At 30.8% G+C, this 24,039-nt stretch overlaps 4 protein-coding genes across 5 annotated transcripts; 1 reads left to right on the top strand and 3 right to left on the bottom strand.

The window, feature by feature from the left end:
* Positions 1–357: 357 nt before the first annotated feature.
* elg1 (enhanced level of genomic instability 1) lies at positions 358–6,051 on the bottom strand. The gene is made up of 2 exons (XM_068762199.1): positions 2,515–6,051; positions 358–1,032 (listed from the first exon to the last, which is right to left on the bottom strand). Exons 1-2 carry the CDS (start codon positions 5,997–5,999, stop codon positions 774–776), a joined length of 3,744 nt encoding a protein of 1,247 aa, XP_068618300.1. The 5' UTR covers positions 6,000–6,051; the 3' UTR covers positions 358–773.
* Positions 6,052–7,496: 1,445 nt separating this feature from the next.
* On the top strand, positions 7,497–14,356 carry LOC137919160 (cytochrome b-c1 complex subunit 2, mitochondrial-like). Its single transcript, XM_068762143.1, has 10 exons — positions 7,497–7,620; positions 7,785–7,918; positions 7,994–8,168; positions 8,323–8,454; positions 9,479–9,649; positions 9,984–10,075; positions 10,741–10,838; positions 11,859–12,022; positions 12,737–12,955; positions 14,150–14,356. Exons 1-10 carry the CDS (start codon positions 7,576–7,578, stop codon positions 14,231–14,233), a joined length of 1,314 nt encoding a protein of 437 aa, XP_068618244.1. The 5' UTR covers positions 7,497–7,575; the 3' UTR covers positions 14,234–14,356.
* Positions 14,357–15,424: 1,068 nt separating this feature from the next.
* Fancl (E3 ubiquitin-protein ligase Fancl) lies at positions 15,425–18,013 on the bottom strand. Of its 2 annotated transcripts, XM_068762531.1 has the most exons (5): positions 17,800–18,013; positions 17,225–17,308; positions 16,993–17,151; positions 15,840–16,021; positions 15,425–15,566 (listed from the first exon to the last, which is right to left on the bottom strand). In XM_068762531.1, the coding sequence occupies exons 2-5, from the start codon at positions 17,274–17,276 to the stop codon at positions 15,459–15,461; spliced, it is 501 nt and encodes a 166-aa protein (XP_068618632.1). In that variant the 5' UTR covers positions 17,277–17,308; positions 17,800–18,013; the 3' UTR covers positions 15,425–15,458. The 2 variants fall into 2 exon arrangements, with proteins under 2 accessions (XP_068618632.1, XP_068618631.1); XM_068762530.1 differs by lacking the exon at positions 17,800–18,013 and having other exon boundaries at positions 17,225–17,787.
* Positions 18,014–19,571: 1,558 nt separating this feature from the next.
* Positions 19,572–23,871, bottom strand: LOC137919156 (DIS3-like exonuclease 2). The gene is made up of 3 exons (XM_068762138.1): positions 21,044–23,871; positions 20,711–20,969; positions 19,572–20,502 (listed from the first exon to the last, which is right to left on the bottom strand). Exons 1-3 carry the CDS (start codon positions 23,656–23,658, stop codon positions 20,308–20,310), a joined length of 3,069 nt encoding a protein of 1,022 aa, XP_068618239.1. The 5' UTR covers positions 23,659–23,871; the 3' UTR covers positions 19,572–20,307.
* Between the last annotated feature and the right edge of the window lie 168 nt (positions 23,872–24,039).

Below are 24,039 nucleotides of genomic sequence, written 5' to 3'. Positions count from 1 at the left end.
CATGACATTAAAACACAACTATAAATAATTTACACCATCACTTTCGCGTATAATTTTCCTAATAAAATATTTTTTAATGTATTTTCAATACTCTACACATTATCAATAAAAATTTTAGTGACCATTTAAAACGAAATAAAACACTAACCTAATAATATAATTCGCACAAGACCTTATAAATATAAAATTATTTCATTAAGAAAATTTTAACTAAAAATTATTTCATTGAATATTTTTATTAGATACAAGATTCCCCATATTTATATAACCAGTCGTTATAAATAATACACAATCAAAACAAAATAATGATAACCGGAATTTATTTGAAACAATCAATGTTATGATTTTACTAACAGTTACAAATGTTGATAATGTATTTAGAAAAATAATAAATTGATTTAAAATAAGCAAAGATTTTTACAGTATGATACACACTTTTATAGTTGAAATATTTAGCGAGACATAGAACAATAGAAAAACTTTCGTTTCGAAATCTAATTGGTTTAAAAAAAGTTTAAAACCTACAAGTGTTAATATGGACCATAACAAGGATTCAAAACATTTGGTTAATGTTATGAGTGCACAATAATTCATTAAAAATTAATAAAATATTAATGAATGTAAATGCAAGCAACTGCACAAATGCTTTATTTACCTTTTTCTTTGAATGACATCACTATCTTTTTCTTCCTCTACAACTTTTACTAGACACAATTACAATTTAAATGTAATTACTTAACATAAATAATTTATCATCTTACGTTTAAATAAATCTAACTTTTCTTGTCTAAACATAAACTCTCACCTAATTTATCAAAACACTCGTTTTTACATAAAACATTTAAGGATTTAAGATAATGGCAGAATCGGTTATTCCTTTTGCTACTTAAATCAGTTTTTGCCTTTTCTAACCTGCACATAGAACGACATAACGACCAGTAATCCATGGACACAGCTTTACGATCCAACACTGCAGATGGATTCAAATAACCAGCCAAAGTCTTATGTCTATCCACTACCGTGTCTCGTTCTCTGTAAAAAAACACAGTTATATTTTTAACTGGCTTGTATCCCACAAGTAACATAGAACAAATAGTGCTATTATAAACAACCAAGTCACCAAAAAATCTCTACTGATGGTTTTCAGAACCTGAATTGTCTTTGAGCTTAACCATACATTCAAGCACATGAATCAATGCTTGGATCGTCGTTGTTTCGTCAGCCCATAGACGCCCACAAGGCTTTCAAAGATATCTATGGGGGGATTTACCATAATCGCCACGCTTGGTTGGCAGGTTGGCGATAACAATGTAGAATTATGGTACGTAGATGCGAATTACATAAGACTGTATCCAGGGAATCGAACCCGCGACATACGATCGCTAGTCAGTCCTCTACCACTACGCTACCACTGCTACTAATCCTTGAATAAAGAAAAAATATGGTTAACATAATTTTTGGTGATGAAATTATTTATGTTAGTAAAATCTCTCCTAGACTGCATTTCACTATGGCAATTCTTATCATTCCTATAATGATAAAGATGAGCTCTAGTATGTTACAGTGGCCAGAAGCTCATCCTCTTGGTAAAGGTGCAGCACTACTAAAGACATGTCATCATCATCCGCCGATAGACACCCACGGCAAGGCCTAGGCGTTGCCCAAAGATCGCTTCAAGAACCATTATTGCGCTGCCCGTATTCAGCGACTTACTACGACCTTGACTATGATGTCTGTCGGTCCTCGTATTGGGGGCCGACGTTGCGTCTACCGGCTTGTGGTCGCTACTCATGCCCCTTCAGCCCCAACGGCCATTAATTGCTCAAGCAAATTGCTCGCCCAGTGCCACTTCAGGTGATATATCTGTGTCTGTACTAGTAATTGATAGGGTATTATATATTTTGGCCTATTGCTCTGAACCTTGAAATCAACCTAGCTAATTTATTAGCTGCATTATTACACCTTTAGTTTTATTAATTTTTGACATCTACATTTTACCTAAAAATAACTATGAAATTGATTTTAATCTTTTTTTTCGAAAAAGTATAACTGTCAGGCTTCACCCACTTAATTTTAATATATTTATTTGAGACCATCAACAGAAAATACAATATATGTGTACAGATAAGTTTAATCACATCACACACACAATCACAATATATCTACAGATAAATTAATTTAAACTAGATTAGTTTATTGTCCAACTTTACCAATTTACAATTTGCTATGCATATGTTTTCTAAAATTTTAATATGCATTAGACAGGTGCATTTTGACCAAGATTGGTTCCGAATTTTTTCTATGCTATTGCATGCACAAGTATTATTCCAGCTTATTTTGTAATTTTTCAGCATTCAAATTTAATTAATTGTAAATAGCTTCTGTTAGCAAAAAAACACTAATTTATTTCTGTACAGTTAGCCATTGCTATCACTGAATATACTATGAATTACTTATAATACAAATATACATATATAAGAATTTCCTCATAAAATAATATGCTAAGATTCTTACCTTTGATGGCTCATAGAAGGAAACTGCACATCAATCTTATGTTCACATTTTAATATTTTCTGCATATACTCAATATTATTGATCATAAGGTAATGTGAAATATTTTGTTTTATTTCAATATTCCTATTGTAATTTTCAAAATTTTCATTGTCTGTTAAGCTAACATTTTCAGGAGTAAACCAAGGCCTAGATGTTATATCAGCTTTTGATACTTTTGTATGATGTTGGATCAAATCATTTAATGAAAAGGTGTCTGTTGTAGACGATATAACTTCTAAGATTTTACTTATCTTTTCAGTTTTTTTCAATGAAGTCAATTGTAGTTTACTTTTATCACAACCTAAAATATTTGGCAAACTCCACCAAACATTAAATTCGAGAGACGGTAAGGGATTATGTATATTATTCAATTTTTTACTCATATAATACTGAATACCTGCATTGTCAAGACCACTTGCTGTTGACATTTTCTGATCAACATCATCATTACCACACCATGACATACTTGAATTCTCATCAGTAATTTCTTTTGTATGTAAAAATTCAGTTTCTTGAATTCCATTATCTAGTTTAGTAATGTGTTTTTGTGACCCTATATAATAGTGCAGATGATTAATACATTTTCGTATATCCCCCTTAAAAAAATCTAACAGCTTGGCTCCCAATCCCATGTAGCATATACCATTATCAGCTAGACACATAATATCCAACCATGTCCCTAGCATTCTGGGAAGTAAAGGGTATAACTTTATAACTTGTCCATATTTTAAAAACTTCTGCAAATGAGGGCATTGCAAAGATTCTGTTATTAAAATAACTGGACGCTTAGAACTATGAACAAGCTGTGCGATAGCAGAACAAAATCCTTCATCTTGATCAAATACTATATCAGCATCATCTATGAGTATGAGAGACATATCAGTTCTTAAGCTCTCTTGACTTGAGAATTGTTCATTGTTAATATCCTTTTTTGTGAAAACAGATTTTTGAGATAGCCTTTCCTTACTTTTTGTAACTTTTTTTCGTTTTTTACTGTTGTTTAAGTCAATAACATCCTTATCAATGGATTTTTGAGAATTTTCTATATAATCCCTTTGTCTATCTACTTTATGAGACTGTGTTGCTTCTTGCAAGTCTTGTAACATTATTTTCCCTGTTCTTTTGCTGCTTGCATTTACTTCTATTACTTTCATGGATAATTCTGAGGCCACGGCATAAACACTTGATGTTTTCCCACTTCCAGGTTTACCAGAAAGTATAAGCAGGTTGTTTCTCATTCTAATCACATCACCACTGTCAGTATCTGAACAAAAAAAGTCTGATGAGTCTGAATCATTTTTCACCATTACAACATTTTCACTCCAAGATGTTAACCATTTTCTCAACTCTTTAATGCTATCAAAATTGCCTATTATCTGTTTTGTTGATGTTGCTTTGTATTTATCTGTCCATTTCAATTTATCTGGGTTATCATTACATATATCTGAAATTCCATTAATAATTTCAACACTGTTATCTAAGTTATTATAATGAGAATTTCCAAGTTCTCCTCTGCTTTTAGCTTTCAAAGAATGATATGTACGGTAAACTGGAAATTTTGTGTATAATTCTTTCATAGACTTTAATGTAGCCTCAATATTATTTTTTACATCAAAAATAACATTGGCTTCCATATGATCTAATTCTAGCAAACTTTGAAATAAATTCTGTTGAACATTTCTTACATTTACTTCATAGTCATCAAATAAAGGTAAACTTAAAAAGTCAGTATTTTTTTCAAGACAATTTGATGCAAGCTGTTGAATATGACTGACAGTGTAAAAAACATCACAATTCAATGTATTGTTTACTTGCACATTTGATATTTTCTTAAGATGTTTTGGTATTCCACTGTGAAGGAATTTTTGTCTAGCTTTTATTTCTTCATTAGTTAGTTGAGGTTTAGTTGAGAAGATTGGTGCCAATTTTGATTGCTTTTTACCCTGTATCACACTTGATAAAGAATTTAATTTAGAAACTTTATTTGGATCCTGTTTAAAGTTATTTTTTTCTTTTACAGTTTCATTTTTAATGGATTTACTTGGTATTTGTTCAATTTTACTTACTGAGCTTTTCTTTTTTTTGGGTGTGAAAATATGTAATTCTTCATCCGAACTTGATATTGTAACATTTTCTATTAATTTAGTAGGTTTTCTAGTATTTCTCTTTGGTCTAGTACTAGTTGATGTTTCAGCCATAGAATCTAAAGCTTTAGTTTCAATGTGTTGCTCTCTTTTGCGCTTCTGCTTCTTGCTCTTTTCAATATTTTCAAAATCATTATCAGTAAAAGACACTTTCTCAATTAATTCATTATTCTTAGCACTACCGAGACTTGCAGTAGCAACAGTTCTCTCTTTCGTTTTCTTTTTACATCTACGTGCAAACTTAACTTTAATTATTGTTTCTTTATCATTATCATGATTTTCATTTTCAGAAAGTGCACTTTCTACTGACATACCCTCATCATCTTTTGTGATAATGTTGAAATAGCAAAGCATATTTTCTTTTTTTCTTAAAGATGGTGATAATTTTTTAAGGAATTGTTCTTCTTCTTCTGAGACAGGTTTATTAGAAGAGCTTTTAAAAAAATGTGAACCTGGTAGACACACTGGTTTTTCAGCTTGATTACATGGCACCATCTTGTAGCTTAAAATATTTTCAGTCTTGAGAAGTGTTTTAATTTCTTCACTGAGATTTGTATCTGTATTATGTTTATTATTTGTTTTCTTATTTATATTCAAAACAGATTTTGATAGAATACTTTTTAGATGTTCAGCACGCTTCTCCATTTTATTCTTAATAAATGATTCTCGCAATTCTTCTTGCTCTTGTTTTTGTAATGCACCTTTTGCTTGTGCCATTTTTTGAAGTGACAGCATTCTCCTAGCTTTAAGGTCCTTTTTTTCAATAATTTCCTCTTCAGGACTTATTTCAATTGTCCTATCTTTTCCTGGAGAATTGCTTCCGATTACCTTATTACGAGAATCCATCAGCAATTTAAAAGCATCTGTTTGCTTCTTATCTTGTTTATCTTGACTTGATTTTGAAGATTCTTTGGGGCTCATGGAATTTATGTCATTAACTTCAGTAGCCTCTGAACTAAAGGTGTTTACTTTTATTTTACCCATTTTGAATTCTTTTTTCACTTCTAATTCTTTATTATCTGCGCCTGTAATGGCTTGTTTGTTTACCTGATTTTTGGGAGATTTAATAATTAGTGACGTGTTAAAAGACTGCGACACTTCTATAATTTCTTGATCTTCTTTTCCATCTTTCCTTAGTTTGTATTTCTTTAGCTTTCGTTTAAGTGTATCATTACGTTTCGACTTCAAAGTATTTTCCCTGTCTTTTAAAACAACTCTTCCATTTTTATGTACGTTTCTTCTTGACGATACAGTTTCTTTTTCTTTTTCTTTAAAAACAACGGCGTCTAAGCAGATTGACATTACTTCTCAAATACAAAAGCTAAATGGATTTTTTGTTTGTAATCAACATTTATTTCAGTTGCATACCCTAAAAGTTATGTTTTTAATATTACTAAATATTAAAACACCGACAATAACGAGATGTAACATAAAACACATAATTGTAATAGTTATTATTGGTGAATAATACTTTTCCAACCCGATACTTTTCTAAATATAATAATTATTTTGTACGGAATTTGGCGCCTTAGTTTGCTGACATTTGCTATAGTTGCTCACATTGACATAAAAACGTCACCGTGATTTTAATGCTAATCTGTAGTCAATTAATGGAGTTTCTTTCGCACAATGCTTACTATTCAATTATATTTAGACAACTGTTTGATAAATAATCTAGTAAAACTATCATTGAAAAATTACGCGGCAAAAGATAAATATTTAAAAGTTTTCTGAACTCCGAATTGGAACTACATAATAATCTTTTTGAGAAGAATAAGCAAAACTAAACGCTACCTAAATATTTTTTGATATTATAAAAGAACATAAAAAAGTAATTAGAACTTTTTAAACGTAACCTACCTGGATTTGTTTTTTAAAATAGCTTCAAATTAATTATTTTTATATAATTAAAATAGTTGCTGAATTAATCACAAAACAACTTTTGGGAAAATTCATTTAAGCCGCTCAAATATTTTATCATACCTTATCATTACAGTAATGAATTTAAATTCGTAAGATAGCCATTTTAAATTATTAAAAAATAACAGGAAATAACTTCTGTATACTGTTATTTTTTTAATACTAAAATGAAGCATTTGAAGATCTTATTGGTAATATCTATACATCGCTAAAGGCCGACGGAGTTGAAGGTTGATATTAAAACAAAAATTACTCTCAAGCATTCGCGAATGAGAACACGGCATTCAAGAACTAATTCAAATAACGACCGATGACTCTAAAGTCATCGGTCGTTATTTGAATTATACTTGGATTTTGAATTATTCTTTCTGCTATGAGTTCGAACACTTACTAGTTTTGTAAAAAGCTCTCATCCATGGAAACTTACCAGAAAAGTGTTCGCACATACGGCACATATAAACATCCCAAAAATACTTGCGTAAAAAGCTGCATAAGAAATCTATTATGAGCCCAAGAAAAATTTCTTAATTAATATGATGCAATGAAGGCATTGCACTTTGGTCGATGACTTTAATATGATTTTAGGTTTGAATTTAACAATCATCGGTTTACAGATATCAAATATATTATAAGATTGCTAACTCTCGGATTCATGACATAAATTTTTAGAAAGTAAGTAGCTAACTGTCGACATAAAATACAAGATGTGGGAAAGGGTTGTGTTCAATAGTGGAAGCTTGCGGCTGTAATGATGTTGTTAATTTTAATTTAAATTATGGATATTATAAAAGAAACCATTAATATTATATCTTTGTATTTGACATTTATTGTTTCATAATATAGTCTATGAAATTTGATTTCTTAGCTATACTACATTTGTCGACCGTCAGTCAGGCAGGCGATAGAGAACTTATTTTGTCCACCTCAAAAATTCACCACTTTTTGAAAATCAATTAAAATGTCGTCGAAAGCAATCGCTAATCCATTTATTCGTCATGTTACGGTGAGTTTGTTATGTACAGTGTGTAATTAAAAAAATATTTGTATAAATGTACAGACTACGGTTTCATATGTCAAACCCCTGTTATGTAAAACCAATTCAATAACTTGATCAAGATCCATGCTTAAAGAGATTTGCTTCACTTAATAGTTTTAAATTAATTTCAGAGCAGAGGATACGCCCAGGCAGCGCCTGCAATAAAAAGCGAAATTCGGCTTCAGACCAGTGTTTTACCAAATAAAACATTTGTGGCAGCTCTTGACAATAGATCGCCTGTTACTCGACTTACCATTGCCTTTAAGTTTGTACATATTCTTTTAACCATTATGCTAACATTATTTGTCTTATTGTACTTATCAATCTAATTTTCTTAAAGAGCTGGCTCCCGATATGAACCTCAGACAGAACTGGGACTCGCCCATGTTCTCCGTTCTGCAGCCGGACTATCCACAAAAAACATCAGTGCATACATGATTCGTAGACAATTGGCACAAATTGGTGCCTCCTTTACTGCATCAGGTGATCGTGAATTCATTTACTATACTATGGAGGTAAGTCCAGTTTAAGTTTATGGGTTTTGTGAATCGAATGTACAGACAAGTTCAAGTTCTATTAATCTTTCCTTGGACTTTACTTTGAGAGTTTTATTATTCAACCACTCTCCTCAGTAGATTATTGATTCCATCTATAATTATGATATTACAGGCTACTGAAGACAATTTGCAAATTGCATTGGATTACTTGAACAAGATTGTGTCTAACCAAGAATTTAGGCCATGGGAGCTGAGTGATAACTTGCCTCGCCTTAAGTTTGATATTGCTGCACTTCCACCTCAGGTACTATGTGCTTTTAATCAAAGATCTATATATTTAAAACCATTAACTAAATTATTTTTAACATAGTATATTTACAAAATGTAACAGACTTCACATAAATAAATATTAAGCTGAAATCAGGTGATAGGGCAAGTAGTAGCAAAATCAATACACTTTAAAAAACAATACATCATTCCAAATTTATTTTGCAACCTATATGATAAATGACATTTATTATTGACATCAAGTTTAGTAAGTAGGCTTTGAACCTGAGAAGAAAAGTAAAAATTAAAGTACTAAGGGAAACATATTAAAAAAATGGTATTATGTTTTTAAGGATACTGAACATTGCTCATCTTGTCTAGAGTGGCAATGTCAGGAGCACATCGCTTGTGCAACCAATGGACATTGAGGTCAAAAAGTTCTTGAGAGATGATGAGTCATGAATAGGACCCCTACTAGGTGAACCAATTTCATAATTCAAGTACTGAGAAGTTGCTGGATGTGGCTAACGCAAGACTAGTCATTGTGGCTATCTTTGGGATGGCGAAGCCTTTCAGTTGAATAAAGTCAATTTGCTGTAAAAAAGAAGGAAAGAACATTGAAATAGCTTGGAGGAGGAACATTATATATTATCAATACTGTTAGCTAGTACAAATTTTGAGTATATTATCATAATTTATGCCAAAGGACATGTTCAGCAGTGGACATACACCCGATAGATTTCCAAAAGGACCAGCTGGAAGTAGTCTAATCAAAATTGCTGGCATTAAGTACATGGTTTGAAATATACTGAAGGATTATCAACAGTAATATGAAAGAGAAAATAATATGCAGGAGAAAATTTGATATTGAATCTCAAAATTTTTATAATTGTCATTTTTAAAAATTAATTTTCAAGAGTTGGCCACAGCTTGCCTTATCACCTAATTTCAAATAAACTTTGCTTTATGGAACATTCTATATTTATTATTGCAACAATTTACTTAATCCTTGTTCTTATTAAATTAACTAATTTGTTTTTGTTTTTTTTTTATATATATAGGTTCGTGCAGTAGACTTACTACATAAGGCTGCTTACCGTCGAGGCCTTGGTAATTCTCTCTTCATTGCACCTAAGAAAATAGGAAAAATCAGTTCTGAGTCACTTCAACATTTTGCTAGTAACAATTTGGTACCAAGTCGTTGTGCCATTACCATTGTTGGTGGCAATGGAGTAAGTATGTTTTAATAAGAATCATTATTTTTAACCAAGATAGTTACTTTTCAATCACATACAAAACTATTATGATAAAAACTAAAAAAAAATAACTTGTTCATTACTTTGTGACAGACTAAATGTAATAAGTAAAGTATTCAATTAAACTATAATGTTATTAGTAATACTATTAAGTTTATAGTAAAATCATTGCCTGCTTTATTTTCTCTTTATGATCTTCTTGAAGGAATTTGAATTTTAAATAGCTTATTTATTTCTTAGCAAGTTGTCTAATTACAAAATAAAATATATATATATATATATTATAATGGTTTTTATATAACACTTTCAGGATAAAGCCAATCTTGTGGCTCAAGCACTTCAGCTGTCCCCATCCAGTCAAGACCAAAATGAAACAACTACTTACTATGGTGGAGAGTTAAGGTTAGTATAACATTTAACATACAACTAAATTTAGGCTTTGCACATTTACAACATCAAAGAACTATAAAGTAATGGCAAAAATATTCTATATCTCTAATAAAAAGCCACTAAAAATATTGTTTATTTGGAAAATAAATCATTACTTTGGTGAATATTAATATCAAGTTAAAATTTGAAACCATGACATATTTTCCAATTATTACTGTCTGACCATTAGTTAAACCGGTTTATAGTTTGATTAATTTTGTCTAACAGTCAATTTTCATTGAGTCAGGCATCATAGCCTTATAACAAAGATTTGACTATGCTCTTATTTTCAGGTTCCCACCTTGACACTAAATTATAAATTGTTATTCCTTACATTATTATTATTATGACCTTATTATCAGACTTTGCAAAGGGTATGTCTAGTTTTAGTCTAATAATGTGATTTCTTGCATGTCTTTTTGACAGTTGGAAAAGGCTCCCAACTATTCTATTTATTCTATCTTTATTATGTTGGAGAGTGTATTCCTTATATACGGAAACTTAATGACGTTTGCATAGAGTGCTACATAGTCGCCGCCATATTTGTACCCATCTGCAGTTGGTTAAATAATGTCTGCAGTGTAGAGATAATAATATTTCTATCATATATCATAAATACAACATTAATTTTATTACAGGAAGGAAATGGGCGGGGATCTAGCGCATGTAGCTGTTGCCCTGCAAGGGGTACCAGCAGGTATCCCTCAAAGTCTAGCTTTAGCTGTTGCTGCTAAAGGTGAGTTAATGTCGTTTATGTTATCTCACCTTTAACCTAATAAGTGAATTAAGATAGTCAATACAAAGTTTTTGTAATTGATAAGGACTTTAGTAGAGCAATAATATAGGTCTCCAATGGGTGTAGTAATACTCTTTACTAGACCCAAGAGCTTAAAAGTTCTAATTTGCTATAAAAAATATACACATTAAATTTAATTTATAATTATTTTACATTATTTTGTACAAGAGGATGTTGGAATTTGTTTTTGTCTGCCATAGTTCAAACGGCTTTAAGATGGAGCACACATGCTTAGCTACTAAATAAAAGTTTAAGGCTAAACGTCCTCTACACTTTATCACCTATAATTCGCGAAAACTTAATGCCAATAAGGCAAACCAATTTTAAAAAAGGAAACTACTTCTGCACAAATGTGTAGAAGCGGTAGTATTAATGTAGAAGTAGTATTTGGTTATTTTTCACCATGTAAAACATTCAATAATTTGACTAGAACAAACTTTTTTGTAAACTGTTTCATTTGATGGAAAATCAGATGTAAGAAAAAGACCAATATTTAGCCACTTCCGCACATGCAGTGCCAAACACAGAGAACACTAATCGGTGTAACATAATTCCTGAGGATGCCCCGTGGAGGGGTGAAACACGGGTTGAGTGGTTTAACGGTGGCAGTTGTGTAATTCGCATTGTTTGCCGCATACGCATTTATCAGCGGACTGGCGGGCGGTGCACTTTGTTGCATGACTACCAATGCATGTCCAGAAGTGGCTAAATATTGGTCCTTTTCTTACTTAAGATGGACTTCCGCAAGGTAACACCTGATTCCATTAAATATTTAAGTGAAATCAGATGATGGCTACAAAACTCGACATTAATTTTTACTTAATTAAGAAAGTATGAAATATTTTTGTAAAATTTCCCTTATTCAATTTTACATATATTCTTAAAATATAATTAATATAATATATTCTTAAAATACAAAATATCATCAACCTGAAAATAAATACAACATATTAATTACAGCTTTAGGAAGTGGTCCTGTGACCAAATGGGGCGCCAACAACTCTCCTCTAGCGAAGGCAGTTGGCAACATTGGGCCATTTGCTGCAGCTGGATTTAATGTCTCATACTCTGACAGTGGATTGTTTGGAGTAGTGCTTTCAGTGCCCAAAGATGAGGCCAATGCTGTGAGTATAAGTTTTTCAGTTAAAAGTACAACAATTTCAAATCTATAGTTTAATTTATAACTTTAAAGCTATTTGCACCAATAAAACATTAAATATTTGGACAAGTGCAGCATATAAAAAAACTGTTTTTTTTTATTTACATTTAATATCGGTTGAGCCAGGAATTAGTTAATATTTGAAAAAGTCTTATAAAAAACTATTACATCTATTATAAAATTTGTTTACAGGGAAGGTTATTTTTTGGATTTTTTTTAAATCATCTAAATTACACACCATTTCCATTTTTGCACACTTCTGAATGCGGAATTTCTTTCAATTGATATAGCGTATTTGGTTAATGAATGTAGACACGACTCTTTAAATAAGGCCATAAAAAGTCTGTATGGAATGTCACCTTGTCGGGAAATCAGCTCTCCCGGAAATATTTATTTGACTTTGTTGCTTGTGTGACAAGTGGCTCTATCTTACTAAAACCATCTGTTAGAATTTTAACCAGCCAATTCCAGTAGCTTCAGTGCCAAAAAATCGGTCATGCTTGCTGGGGGTGTGAGATTTCAATGTTAATGAATTCTTGGCCCACCCTTTATATAATTACACAATACTAGCCGATAACTTACTCTTACGGTCACATTTTTATTTAAAACCAATATTTATTTTATTTATAGCAATATGTGAATTGTAATTTTTTTGTTTGTATCTGCAATAAAATTTTAGGCGGTTAAATCAGTGGCTCAGGTTTTAAAGAAACCACTTAGTGCAGAGGCTATAAAGGCAGGCAAAAATCAGCTTAAATTGCAAGTACTGAGTGAGGCAGAAGAAGGCACATCATTGGCAGAGTCACTGGCTGCTCAAGGCCTCTACACTGGCACAGCAAAATCTCCAATTGAACTTGCTAAGGAGATTGATCAAATATCTGCTAGTGATGTTTCACAAGTAAGTTCTATTCATAACTAGGAATTCTTTTGAAAACATGTTTAATAATGTAAATAACATACTTAGTCTGGCCATAGATATAAAATAAGTTACATTTTAATTTGCAGATTACAAATTAAAATGTAAAATACTATTTTAATTATTAACATTCATGTTTTTGTATTTATTATTTTCTCATTTTGGTAGTGTTATACATTTTTGTGGTATTAAAAAGCAGCTTGAGGATACAGAGAACCAAATTGCTGTAATAGTTTTAACAAAGTGTAGGTATAGAGCAAAAAGTAATTTTTGAAACTGTCCATCAGCTAAGTACAATGAACCCTTTATTTTTGTCACAAAAAGCTCTGGTTGTCCTCTTATTATTTTAATAAAAGGAGTGAAGAAAAGATTTTGACACTTGACCAAAACCAAAAGAATTTATCTTGGGAAATTATTATAACATCTAGAACCATATTGTATTTTAAGATGACTTACAACCTATAAAATAGACTGGTCATTATTTAACTAACTTAAATAGCATGATAAAATCGTAACAATTTAAAAAAAAATTTACTGGTCAAAATTTTAACAAGCAGAAGCTTCCCAATAAGTCGGCAGAGTACAATATAATTAAGCATGATGAATCAGCATTATGTGAAAAAGTTCAACACAGCCAAGACAGGATGGAAACAAATGTTTCATGCTTCAGCACAATGAGACTCTCCATTGTCTAGTTCAAATCTTGATGTGCTGGATTATGATTTATTATTGATTTTACTGCTATCTGGTAACTGGCCCCAATGTTAATAACTATATTAAAATCAACAACAATGATTTTGAATGATCTTATCATTATATCAATGCTATGCCATTCAATTTTTTGTAAGACACCGTTGACACTGACGTAAATAATGTCGCCCACTACAGGCAGTGTTTCAATGTTCTTCTTTACTAATTAAAAAAAAAAACAACATTACAACCAGACAGCATAGTATTAACATAAAACACACACGGCAATTAAATATTATGGCTCATACTAAGTACTTTTTATTTTATAGAAGTTATCTGATAATAAGTCCATATAGAAACTCTTATTGTGTGACAATCCAATAAGTAAATAAAAATAACAAATTCTACATTAATATGTTTATTTGTATATCACAAATATTTGTTTCTAAGCTTTCGAAAATTATATTTGCTAATTTCTCATTACAGGCCCTGTCCAATGCTGGGAAGAGCAAAATATCTATGGGAGCAGCAGGAAACCTTGCATTTGTCCCCTTTGTAGACGAATTGTAAACACTTTCAAGATGTTACAGTGTTTAATTACCTTAGGCAATATTAGAAATTACCATGTTTCGTTTGTTGTACATTATTAACTATGTAATTTATTATTCAGCAGAATAAAACACTTGAAATGTTTGTCATTATTTTTTTGTTAATAAAATCCAATTTCACAATATTTCTACATCTGGTAGATATCTTGCACATAGCCCTCAGGGTAAGACCGCTTAGACCCATATCAGCTGTTTACCAGTGGCATGCATAAAACATAACTGGTGAAATTACTGAGCTAATATGAGTGAAAATGCAAATACTGATTTTGTTACGTCATAAATGTCGTTTCCAATTCGACTGGAACTGCTGCACCACGCGCTTTTTTAGCTCTGATTTGTGATTGACTAGAGGATAACATAACCTTGTAATTAAAAAAAGACATTTTGAAAACATGTCAGTTCTATAGTGTAACCAGCTATGTAAATTTGCCTGTAGCAGTTTCTCGAAATATTACGTGCATTAATCGCATTATTTTCAAATGTGGTAGTCTTGTTTTCAAGAATACCAACGCATTCGTGTAACTGCTGCTAATGTAATGTTACTGCCACTAATAATGCAATGTTACTGTCACTAATACAATGTTACTGTCACTAATACAATGTTACTGGCACTAATGCAATTTTACTGTCACTAATGCAATGTTACTGCCACTAATGCAATGTAACTGTTACTAACGCAATGTTACTGCCACTAATGCAATGTTACTGTTACTAATGTAATCTTACCGCCACTAACATAATATTACCATCGCTAATGTAATGTTATTGCCACTAATGTAATATTTATATTAGTATTAAACAATGACTTATCACAGTGCAGAACTTTGAACTAATGAAATAGGTGTTGGCCCCTATCAAGCCAAGATTTAGTCGGGCACCTGTGAGTGAGTGACTGTCCAAACTGAGTCGCTGCATTGAATAGCCACCCAAGAGTTTGGAGCCTAGCCAGTAAAATATATAAGTAATGGTCCAGTTCGGCAATGCTCTTGTAGTCATATTATAAAGTATATATATAAATGTATGCAAAATACTCTAGCACCAATCCAATCTGTGGGAACACCTTTATCAAATAGCGATTTCATGTTACAAATTGTAGAACACATCTAAATTGTCATAAATAAAAAACGTGCAGATAAAAATTTTATTGTTACTATTTAGATGATGAAAATAGTTGTTTTTTTTTTAAATTATCTATCATTATTTTCACTACATGCAATGGGATGAAGACATGTTGGACAAGTACCAGTTGCAACTCCGAAGGCTGGTGGTCGCCCTCCAGCATTAGCAATCAACCACTGAAGGGAAATACAATGAAAGGTTTAATATGACAAATATGGAGAGTAAATAACTTGACTTTTTTACTAACTTCATTAAATAGTTTGTTAAAGTATACTAATAAAAATATGCTAAAAATAAACCCTGTAATGAATTGAGTGTTGCCTGACATCAGAGGTAGTAACTGCAATTCATGTCTGACAATAAATAATTATTAATAAAAATTTCAAAGAACCACATATAATATGATAATAAAGACTTATAATTAAATGGAAATTAAAATTGCTGTAAACCTCATATAGGCAGCTTCGATGGAAATACACTCCACAAGAATTATTTTGACATAGAGGCTGTGGAACTCCAGGAGTATCTGGCAATTCATTAGAGAGACATATTCCACATATCTGTTTCTCAATCACATCACTATCTGGTTTCAAAGCAACCTCTGGAAACTCTGATGGAAAACCAGATAAATCTGAAATCATACAAAGTTTATTTATAACAATATTAATGTAACCTAGAAACACAAAGAGAAAAGTTATAAATTCATGGCAATAAATGAATATTTTAAATATATGTACAGCAGTCTCAAACAATACAATTCATAAAATCACAAAATCTGTCAAGCGTTAACTTTTGACACCAAGCTTTGCCAACATCTGCTTACAGCTTTAATTTATAATACAAAATTATTATAATTTGCATCAAACTCAACAAAAAACTCATATTAAAATCCTATGGTTAGTAATAAACCTGAACAGAACCACCTAAAGATCCCTCTAGCTTTACAATACTTTAGATGTTATGGAAAGTACTCTATGCAGGTTGAGCCAGTAAGGTGAGGTCTGCAGCTCACTTAATACTCTAGTGTATGGGGTAGTATCCTATAGGACTAGCTACTTGGATTTACTGCAGTGCCTCCCCAAGATCAACAGCCACATCAAAGGCTGAGATATCGGGAGGAGTTTGTATTAGGCTATACTTACTCTGACACAAAATGAGTAAAATGTCATTTAGATGTGGAAACCAGCCTGTTGAAACAAGGCAAGAAAGGAACTCTTAAGCTTATTTACTATAAAGATGTCTTAACTCAGCAGATAAATATTTAATAGTGACCCTACAAAAGTTATGGAGTGATCTTGAAAATAAGAGACTCAGGAAGAGCTCTACTTAATTTAATGTATAGCAAAAATATTGCAAATTTTACTAAAGTTTTTATACTATATATTAAACTCAAATATTAATATATATAGAAACAAGGTGCTAAGGTAGCCTTGGCATTGTAATGCATATTATTTTATTTTTAAGTAAGATTACATGAAATTAAATGATAATTTTTACAAAAATTCCATGTAATCACTTAAAATTAGGTTTCATAATCTTTCATACTTTAATTCATAAATTAGGTATAAGTATACATATAAATAAAAAAATATATATCATTACCAAATATGCTCATAATATTCTCAACTATATCTTTATCATGATCCCAGTTTAAAAGACCTGTATGCAATTTATCATGCCATGGTTCAGATTGTCCAATCAAATTAATATTAGTAGCTCCTCCATCTGGAGTAACTTCAACATGTAGCCATGTTCTATCATCTGTAAACATGTTAAAACTGTGAATGAAGATTAACATAATTATATTATAAAAACGAATTGTAACATAACAGACCTATAAGTATTTTTCTATAATCATCTCTATAAGTAGGATAGAGTGGTTCCATAACAGAGCAAAAACGATCAATACGCTCTAATTCTGCAAAGTAATTTTTTAAACTGTTGACGTGATCACGGAATTTATGTATAATTTCATTTATAGATCCATATACTTCGTCTTGATATGGTAAATATGGGAGGTTTAAATTAGTAATAGTATACTTGTTTGGGCCCGAATATTTTATAAATATATCATGTTCTCGTAAGCCTTCCTCGTCTATAATAACGCACTTCAGTTCCTTCAATGTTTTGCCAAAGTAAATATCGACTAAAGCGGACATTTCTTTCACTTCATTGAAATATAATCTGTCAATTAAATCCAAGACGATAATCTTTGAAGTATTACTAAAATTAATTAGACTTTCCTGTATAAATACGTTTAAATTATCGGATAGCATAGCAAGTGAGTGATAATTTCTTGTGCAAAATAATTCCCGTACTTGATTTTTTCTTTCCATAGTATGAATGTATTGTTACGACAGCAAATAATTATTTATATATACGTAGAAAACAAAAATGTTTAAACTTTACCTCCACTTTCTTGTAGTGACGGCAAAAACTTTTTCGTCAACGCTTTATTGCTAACTGAAGGAAATTTCCCTTTTTAGCGGGAAACTTTCAACACATACAGTTTACTTAGAAGAAATAACACGAATGATAAAACATATAAACAAATAAAAATGATATATATAAAATGATAAAACGTATTATTAAATTAAAATCTTGGTTTTTCTAACTTTCCGTGTTTTGCATCGTATGTCCTATTGTCCTTTTAGCAAGAATTAAAAATTTTTTTATGGAAAATATGTATACACGGTTTAAAAATTAGTACACTAAATCTGTGCGGATAACGTATTGTTTTTTGAAAAAAGTATGAATTTTTAAAAAGTAAAATATCTACTCAATAGCTGGCAGCACATCGTCAACGACAAATAGTGATTCTAACAAATAAATGTCAAACAAATAAGAATATATAGGATATTCGAATCGGAATTCGAGGACATCGACAAATTAAATAATTGTGTGGACTTGTTTACATTAATTTTTACAAAAATATTCATTATTACAAATCTTATTTAAAACGTAGCATGCTTTTTCAAATGAAAAAATGTCAAACTTGCATGAAATGAAACCAAACCAAATTTAAATTAAAAATATCAAATAATACTCTTATAATATTTATTACTCGCAAAAAATAATTTCATATCTTAGGTTATGGTCTCCCGAAGGTAAATTAATATTAAAATCATTATGCTGTTAAAAATACTATATTTTAATAAAAACACGTAGAGTTAAAAAAGCGATGAACATTATGTGCATGTAGTTTAAAATATAGGTTAATTTTGTGGGTAGCAGTGTTCATGCAGCATCTATGTATTGGACTACATCAATTAGAATAATTCTTAGATGTTGCCTAGACCTTAATATAGCCTATACAGATTATAAATAATTTTAGTATGTTATTATTAATATACAAATTATACATTTGTATTTCTGCAATTGAAACAACAATGAACATGTTATAAACCTAATGAAAAATATTTTACAATACACTTCGACATAGTCTTAGATTTGATTTTTTGTATAAATTTAAAAAGATTATTAAAGCAAAACAGATGAAAACTATTACAGTTCGAAGGATTTTTAAGGGATTTGAAAGCTTGGCAATGAGTTGCTTTACTAGTAACTATTGCGAAATTATTCTCAAAAAACCTGTATAGTTTGTTATGAGTTCTTAAAGCGTTAAATTGAAGGATGCCATCATAGGTAATCTGGCTCTAGTTTCTATCAACTTAGACTCCTCAGTTAGAATTATATAAGTGATTATTGTATATGATCTCCGGTGAATAACTATACGGTTAAATGAATAATGTTCAGCTTAGTCTTTAAGTAATGTTTTCACATAAATAATAAGGTTATTATATTAGGAAAATTTAAGAGATATCCTGTTGAAAACTTATTCAATTTTCGCATTGCTTTTATCATGTTTTCATAATAAATTGAACAATAGAAATACTTGTTTAACCAATAAGTCAAAGTATCAAAAGAAGAAAAGTAGTAAAATAGAATTTTGGAATCTATACTGTCACCAAAAAGTTTGTTGCATGTAGCATATAATTCTTTTGATAAAGCTACTTGATACTTTTGATAAAATGTATTACTCGATACTTTTATATTGTAAAAAATTTTAAATAATCTTGGATTTAAATTTTTAATTTGGAAGGTTTTTATTCAGTAAAATTTTAATTTTATTTATCATTAAAAAAGAAATTAACCATACGCCTTAATATTTATATACTCGAAAATTTAAGTCAAACTTAATAATTATTTTTTAAACCAGTTAGCCGATGTATAATGAATTGTTGGTCCTCTGCTATAATAATGGTTAAAAAAAAACTACTTGTATGCATTTATTTGCTAAAAATGCTTGCTGATTAAGCAATCTGTCTTATTCTTAATTATAATTCAATACAATACCTTGTACTTAGTGGCTATACCACACAACAGAAAAATTATTATATTCAATTAAATATAAACATATTAGTGCAAAAATATAAAGTAAAAGTTCTTGATGTTCTGTAGAAAAATTCCATGTCAATTGTACATTATTTTTGATTTAACAAAACATTGTGCGAGGATTTCATTAAATTAATTAATTACACTTCCTAGTGAACTAACATTCTTATATAATCTATAACTATTTAAAACATTAAAATTTTTCACAAAATTTAAAGTTCATCGTCAATTTCCTTTTGTACTTCATTTCATATTAATAAAACATTCTAAAACATAATCCATTCAATTATTAAATATAATTATTGATTTTTATATTAGTAATTTTAAATATTAAAAGATCACAATGTTTTAAACTAGAATGAAAACCCTATTTAATATATAAATAAAATATAGCAAGCCCTAATAGCTTCACTACTACTAAAAATTGCTTGTTTTTATTACATTTTTAATTGATTGTGTCAAATGTCTATTTCTAAAAATTGTATATGATAAAGGTAATTAGGTAAAGGACTCTTTAATGTTTCAGACAGGTCTCACTAGTTTGGTATCAACCTTCACCATGTCTTCATCCCTATTTAATTCCACTTTGATAATAGAGAAAACTTCTATCACTTGTTTTACGACTGGTAAATTTTCTGTTGCCTTCCATAACAACTCCATTTTGGATAGTTTCACACCAGCATCATTCTTAATACACGTATGATCCCCAGGAAAATCCTGAAATATATTGTAAATATGTTGAACCTGTTTTCACATAACCATAATGCAAATAGGTTGTTCTCAATTCATTAAATTTTTTGGTATACCTACTTTGAACAAACATTTGTTTTATAATAAAGTGAAACCTTAAGCTTTTTTTCACTTTATTTTAAAATGATTAATTATTTACAAAAAGCTTAAGTTATTAATTTTTAATAATACTTACATTATTAAAGAAAATTCTTCTGTTCAAACCCATAGTCACAATAATGACATCAATGTACTTTTCTCTAACTTCGACAACTACTGCTTCTGTTACAAATGGTGAATTCATCTCTATATATTTTAAAGTATACAACTCTGTGGACAGTTCATTTGCCCTTTTAGCATTGTATTTTTGTTTGTTACATTGAGCTGCTATCATTCTTACTTTATCAATTTCCCATTTAGGTGCATCTCGGTAATTTAAACTTGCAGATAAAAGTCTGAAAGATTTACAATGTAATTAGAAATTATTCATTAGGATACAGCAGTGTAAAAATATTGTTTTGGATTTTACCTGTGTACCATAATGTCTGCATAACGTCGAATAGGACTGGTAAAATGAGTATATAGTGGAACATTAAGAGCGTAATGATGAAAGTCATCATCAGTGCAACCACCAGCACAGAAATATTTAGCTCTTGTCATGGGTTTAGCACACAGCATGTTAAGTACCATAGCTTTGCCTTTATCTGTGCTGTCAGGGCCAATATATTGTAATAATGAATGGTATAAACTCCCAGCAGAAGAAATGTCTAATTCAATGCCAATAGGTTTAAGAGACTTAGCCAATTGTTGCAACATATATCCACTAGGAGGAGGATGGCATCTCAAAAATGCAAGTTTTGGATGGTCATCATAAATTTTTTTTGCTACAGTCATATTAGCAAGTAACATAAACTCTTCAATAAGTTGATGGCTTTCTTTGCTTTCATATATCCAGAGAGAATCTGGTAATCCTGTAGATGGATTCAAGTGAAAAGACGCTTTAGGCTGGTCAATACGGAGTGCACCATTGTCAAATCTTGATTTCCTAAATATTGAAGACAGTTTGCCTAAAATTTTGATGGTCTCACATACATCCTGGAATTTGAAACCATTATAAATTTCTGGGAAGCTTGCTTCTGCATCTTTTTTATTATCCAATACAGCCTGAGCATGATCATAACTCAATTGACAACATGAATGTATGACAGTCTTTGCAAACCTTTTGTTCAAAACATTGGCATCATCTGAGATCTCCCAAAAGACTGAAAAAGCAAGTTTATCCACACCAGGAAATAATGAACACAGCATACATAAATCATCAGGAAGCATGTGATAAGCTTTTTCTACTAAATAAATTGTAGTAGCTTTTTCTGCAACTTTCTCATCTAATACTGTATTCTCAGACAAAAAATGAGACACGTCTGAAATATGAACACCTATTTCATAATTTCCATTTTCAAGAATTTTGCATGATATAGCATCATCAATGTCACGACAATTCTGAGGGTCAATACTAAAAATACATAATTTACGACAGTCTTCTCGCACAAGTATCTCCTCTGTAGGTATAACATAATCCAACCGTGGATACAAATCCCTTACTTCGGGTCCAAATGGAGTCACATCTAAATCAGTTTGAGCTAAAATTGCTTTAGCTTCTGTGAGCATATCACCGGATTGGCCTATGTTACAAACTATTTTGCCTACAGCAAACCTTGTATCATTCCAATTATCTATTTCTGCTAAGAACAAAGTGTTTTCATAACTTTTTGCTTCCACATAGAAATTATCAGGCCAGCATGTGAATGGTATATTAAGTCTTGGAACTCTGTGGTCTCTTGGCACAAATAATGCCCTTTGTCTGTTTTTATCTGGCATCAGTTTCAAAAGACCAATGCAAGTCCTGGTATGTACTTTTTCTTTGATATAAACCACTTTGCCCTTTTTTTGTTTAGATTCTTCACTGTCATCAGGTTGATTTAGAATTTGTACAATTACTACATCTCCTTCAAGAGCTCTGTTCCTATTTCTAATTCCATCAATTAGTATATCTTGCAGACTGCGGTCACTGCTTGAAACATATGCATGTTGAAATTGTTTGGGATTTATTCTTAAAATACCTTCAACAAGAGTATTATCTTTCAAACCTGTGTCTACTTCTTCTGCTTTTAGGTAAGGTTCAAAACTTTTCTCTTCTAGGTCTTTCTTTTTACTTCTTTTCTTAGTGGGAGTATTTTTACTATTAGTGTCACAATTTAATGTAACTGGATTCTGTTCTTCTCTAAAATGAATATTATTATGCCTTGAATATGTTTGGTTAAGTAGAGGATGTTGCAATACATTTTGCAAGAACCGAGGAGAAATTTGTTCATTAAACAATGGTGTATTTGGGTTACTCCAAGGATGTAAAGTGCAATTTGAATTAGATAGAGGTGAATTTGGCAAACTGCCAATTTGATTATGAGTTCTTACCATGTTCACATAATTGCTTTGGGCATATTGGTAGTGTGGGTGATATGATAAATTTTCCAAATATTGTGAATGGCTAACTCCATATAAGGAGCCTAAATGCCCATGGAATAGTTCATGGACTGATGAAAGTTGGTAATGATTTTGTTGTCTGCTCATTCCTGGTGAAGTATGCACTTGGGGCTGGATGGTGTTTACATTTGGCATTTCCAAGTGCATATTCTTTAACAACTCCTTTTTTTTGGAATTTTTTCCTTTTGGGCTATTGCATTTATTTTCCTTTACAGTGCCATTTTTACCTTTTAGAGCATTCAGCTTGTCTTTCTCATCAGTGGCATTCTTATTAGAAATAGCATCTTCTTGCGTTGCTGTCGGTTGTTGTTTGCTAATTCCTGGCTCAGTATGAACTTGTGGCAGGATAGGGTTCATAGTTGGCGTTTCCAAATGCATGTTCGTTCGTGTTTCTTTTTTTATGGCACATTTTCCTTTTGGGCTATTACATTTATTGTCTTTAATAGTGCCATTTTTCCCTTTTAGGGCGTCATGCTTATCCAGTTCAGTAGTGGCATTCTTAGATGTTGAGGCTTCCTGCGTTGCTTTTGGTTTTTCGTTTTTATCGGAACTGATTAGTTCTGTTGAAGTTTTATTATCACTAGATTTATTGTCTTCAGACATATTTCGAAATTTTAGTTTAAAATTTTGTTTATCATCGAAATATACTTTATTTCTTGTTGTATTTTTATAGTACGGAAAGCTTATATCTAACTGTATCCAATTTTCCTGTTATCGTGCTATTTTGTACAAGCACATGGTAAAAAAAAACATAACGAAACACAGTTTAAAAATAAGACATTAAACAATGAATTTGGACGCACAATAACTATGACACGTACATCTTGACAGAATTATTTCAAAATAACCTAATATTTATTTGAGAGTAAACTCTTAAAAACTAAGACATAAAGATGTGTGTTTTGGCCACTATTAATCATAACAATGTATGTTTATGTTTTGGGTTAATTATTTATGAATACTTATTTAAAAAAATGTTTGTAA

The sequence above is a fragment of the Battus philenor genome, unplaced genomic scaffold (genome assembly GCF_028537555.1).
Source record: "Battus philenor isolate CCGP_79_NKW_IND1 unplaced genomic scaffold, ilBatPhil1.0.hap1 SCAF_16, whole genome shotgun sequence".
NCBI lineage: Eukaryota > Metazoa > Arthropoda > Insecta > Lepidoptera > Papilionidae > Battus > Battus philenor.
The sequence above is the reverse complement of the archived record's forward strand: the minus strand, read 5'-3'. Positions and strand labels throughout refer to the sequence as shown.

Coding starts and splice junctions, on each gene's coding strand:
- elg1 (XM_068762199.1), bottom strand. CDS start 5,999: ATGTCAATCTGCTTAGACGCCGTTGTTTTTAAAGAAAAAGAAAAAGAA. Junction 1,033..2,514: donor CCTTCTATGAGCCATCAAAG/GTAAGAATCTTA, acceptor GTTTTTTTACAG/AGAACGAGACACGGTAGTGG.
- LOC137919160 (XM_068762143.1), top strand. CDS start 7,576: ATGTCGTCGAAAGCAATCGCTAATCCATTTATTCGTCATGTTACG. Junction 7,919..7,993: donor CGACTTACCATTGCCTTTAA/GTTTGTACATAT, acceptor ATTTTCTTAAAG/AGCTGGCTCCCGATATGAAC. Junction 10,076..10,740: donor TACTATGGTGGAGAGTTAAG/GTTAGTATAACA, acceptor ATTTTATTACAG/GAAGGAAATGGGCGGGGATC.
- Fancl (XM_068762530.1), bottom strand. CDS start 17,726: ATGGAAAGAAAAAATCAAGTACGGGAATTATTTTGCACAAGAAATTAT. Junction 17,152..17,224: donor TTATAGAAAAATACTTATAG/GTCTGTTATGTT, acceptor ACATGTTTACAG/ATGATAGAACATGGCTACAT. Junction 15,567..15,839: donor ATCGAAGCTGCCTATATGAG/GTTTACAGCAAT, acceptor ATTTCCCTTCAG/TGGTTGATTGCTAATGCTGG.
- LOC137919156 (XM_068762138.1), bottom strand. CDS start 23,658: ATGTCTGAAGACAATAAATCTAGTGATAATAAAACTTCAACAGAACTA. Junction 20,970..21,043: donor GCAGACATTATGGTACACAG/GTAAAATCCAAA, acceptor TAAATCTTTCAG/ACTTTTATCTGCAAGTTTAA. Junction 20,503..20,710: donor GAAGAATTTTCTTTAATAAT/GTAAGTATTATT, acceptor AATATATTTCAG/GATTTTCCTGGGGATCATAC.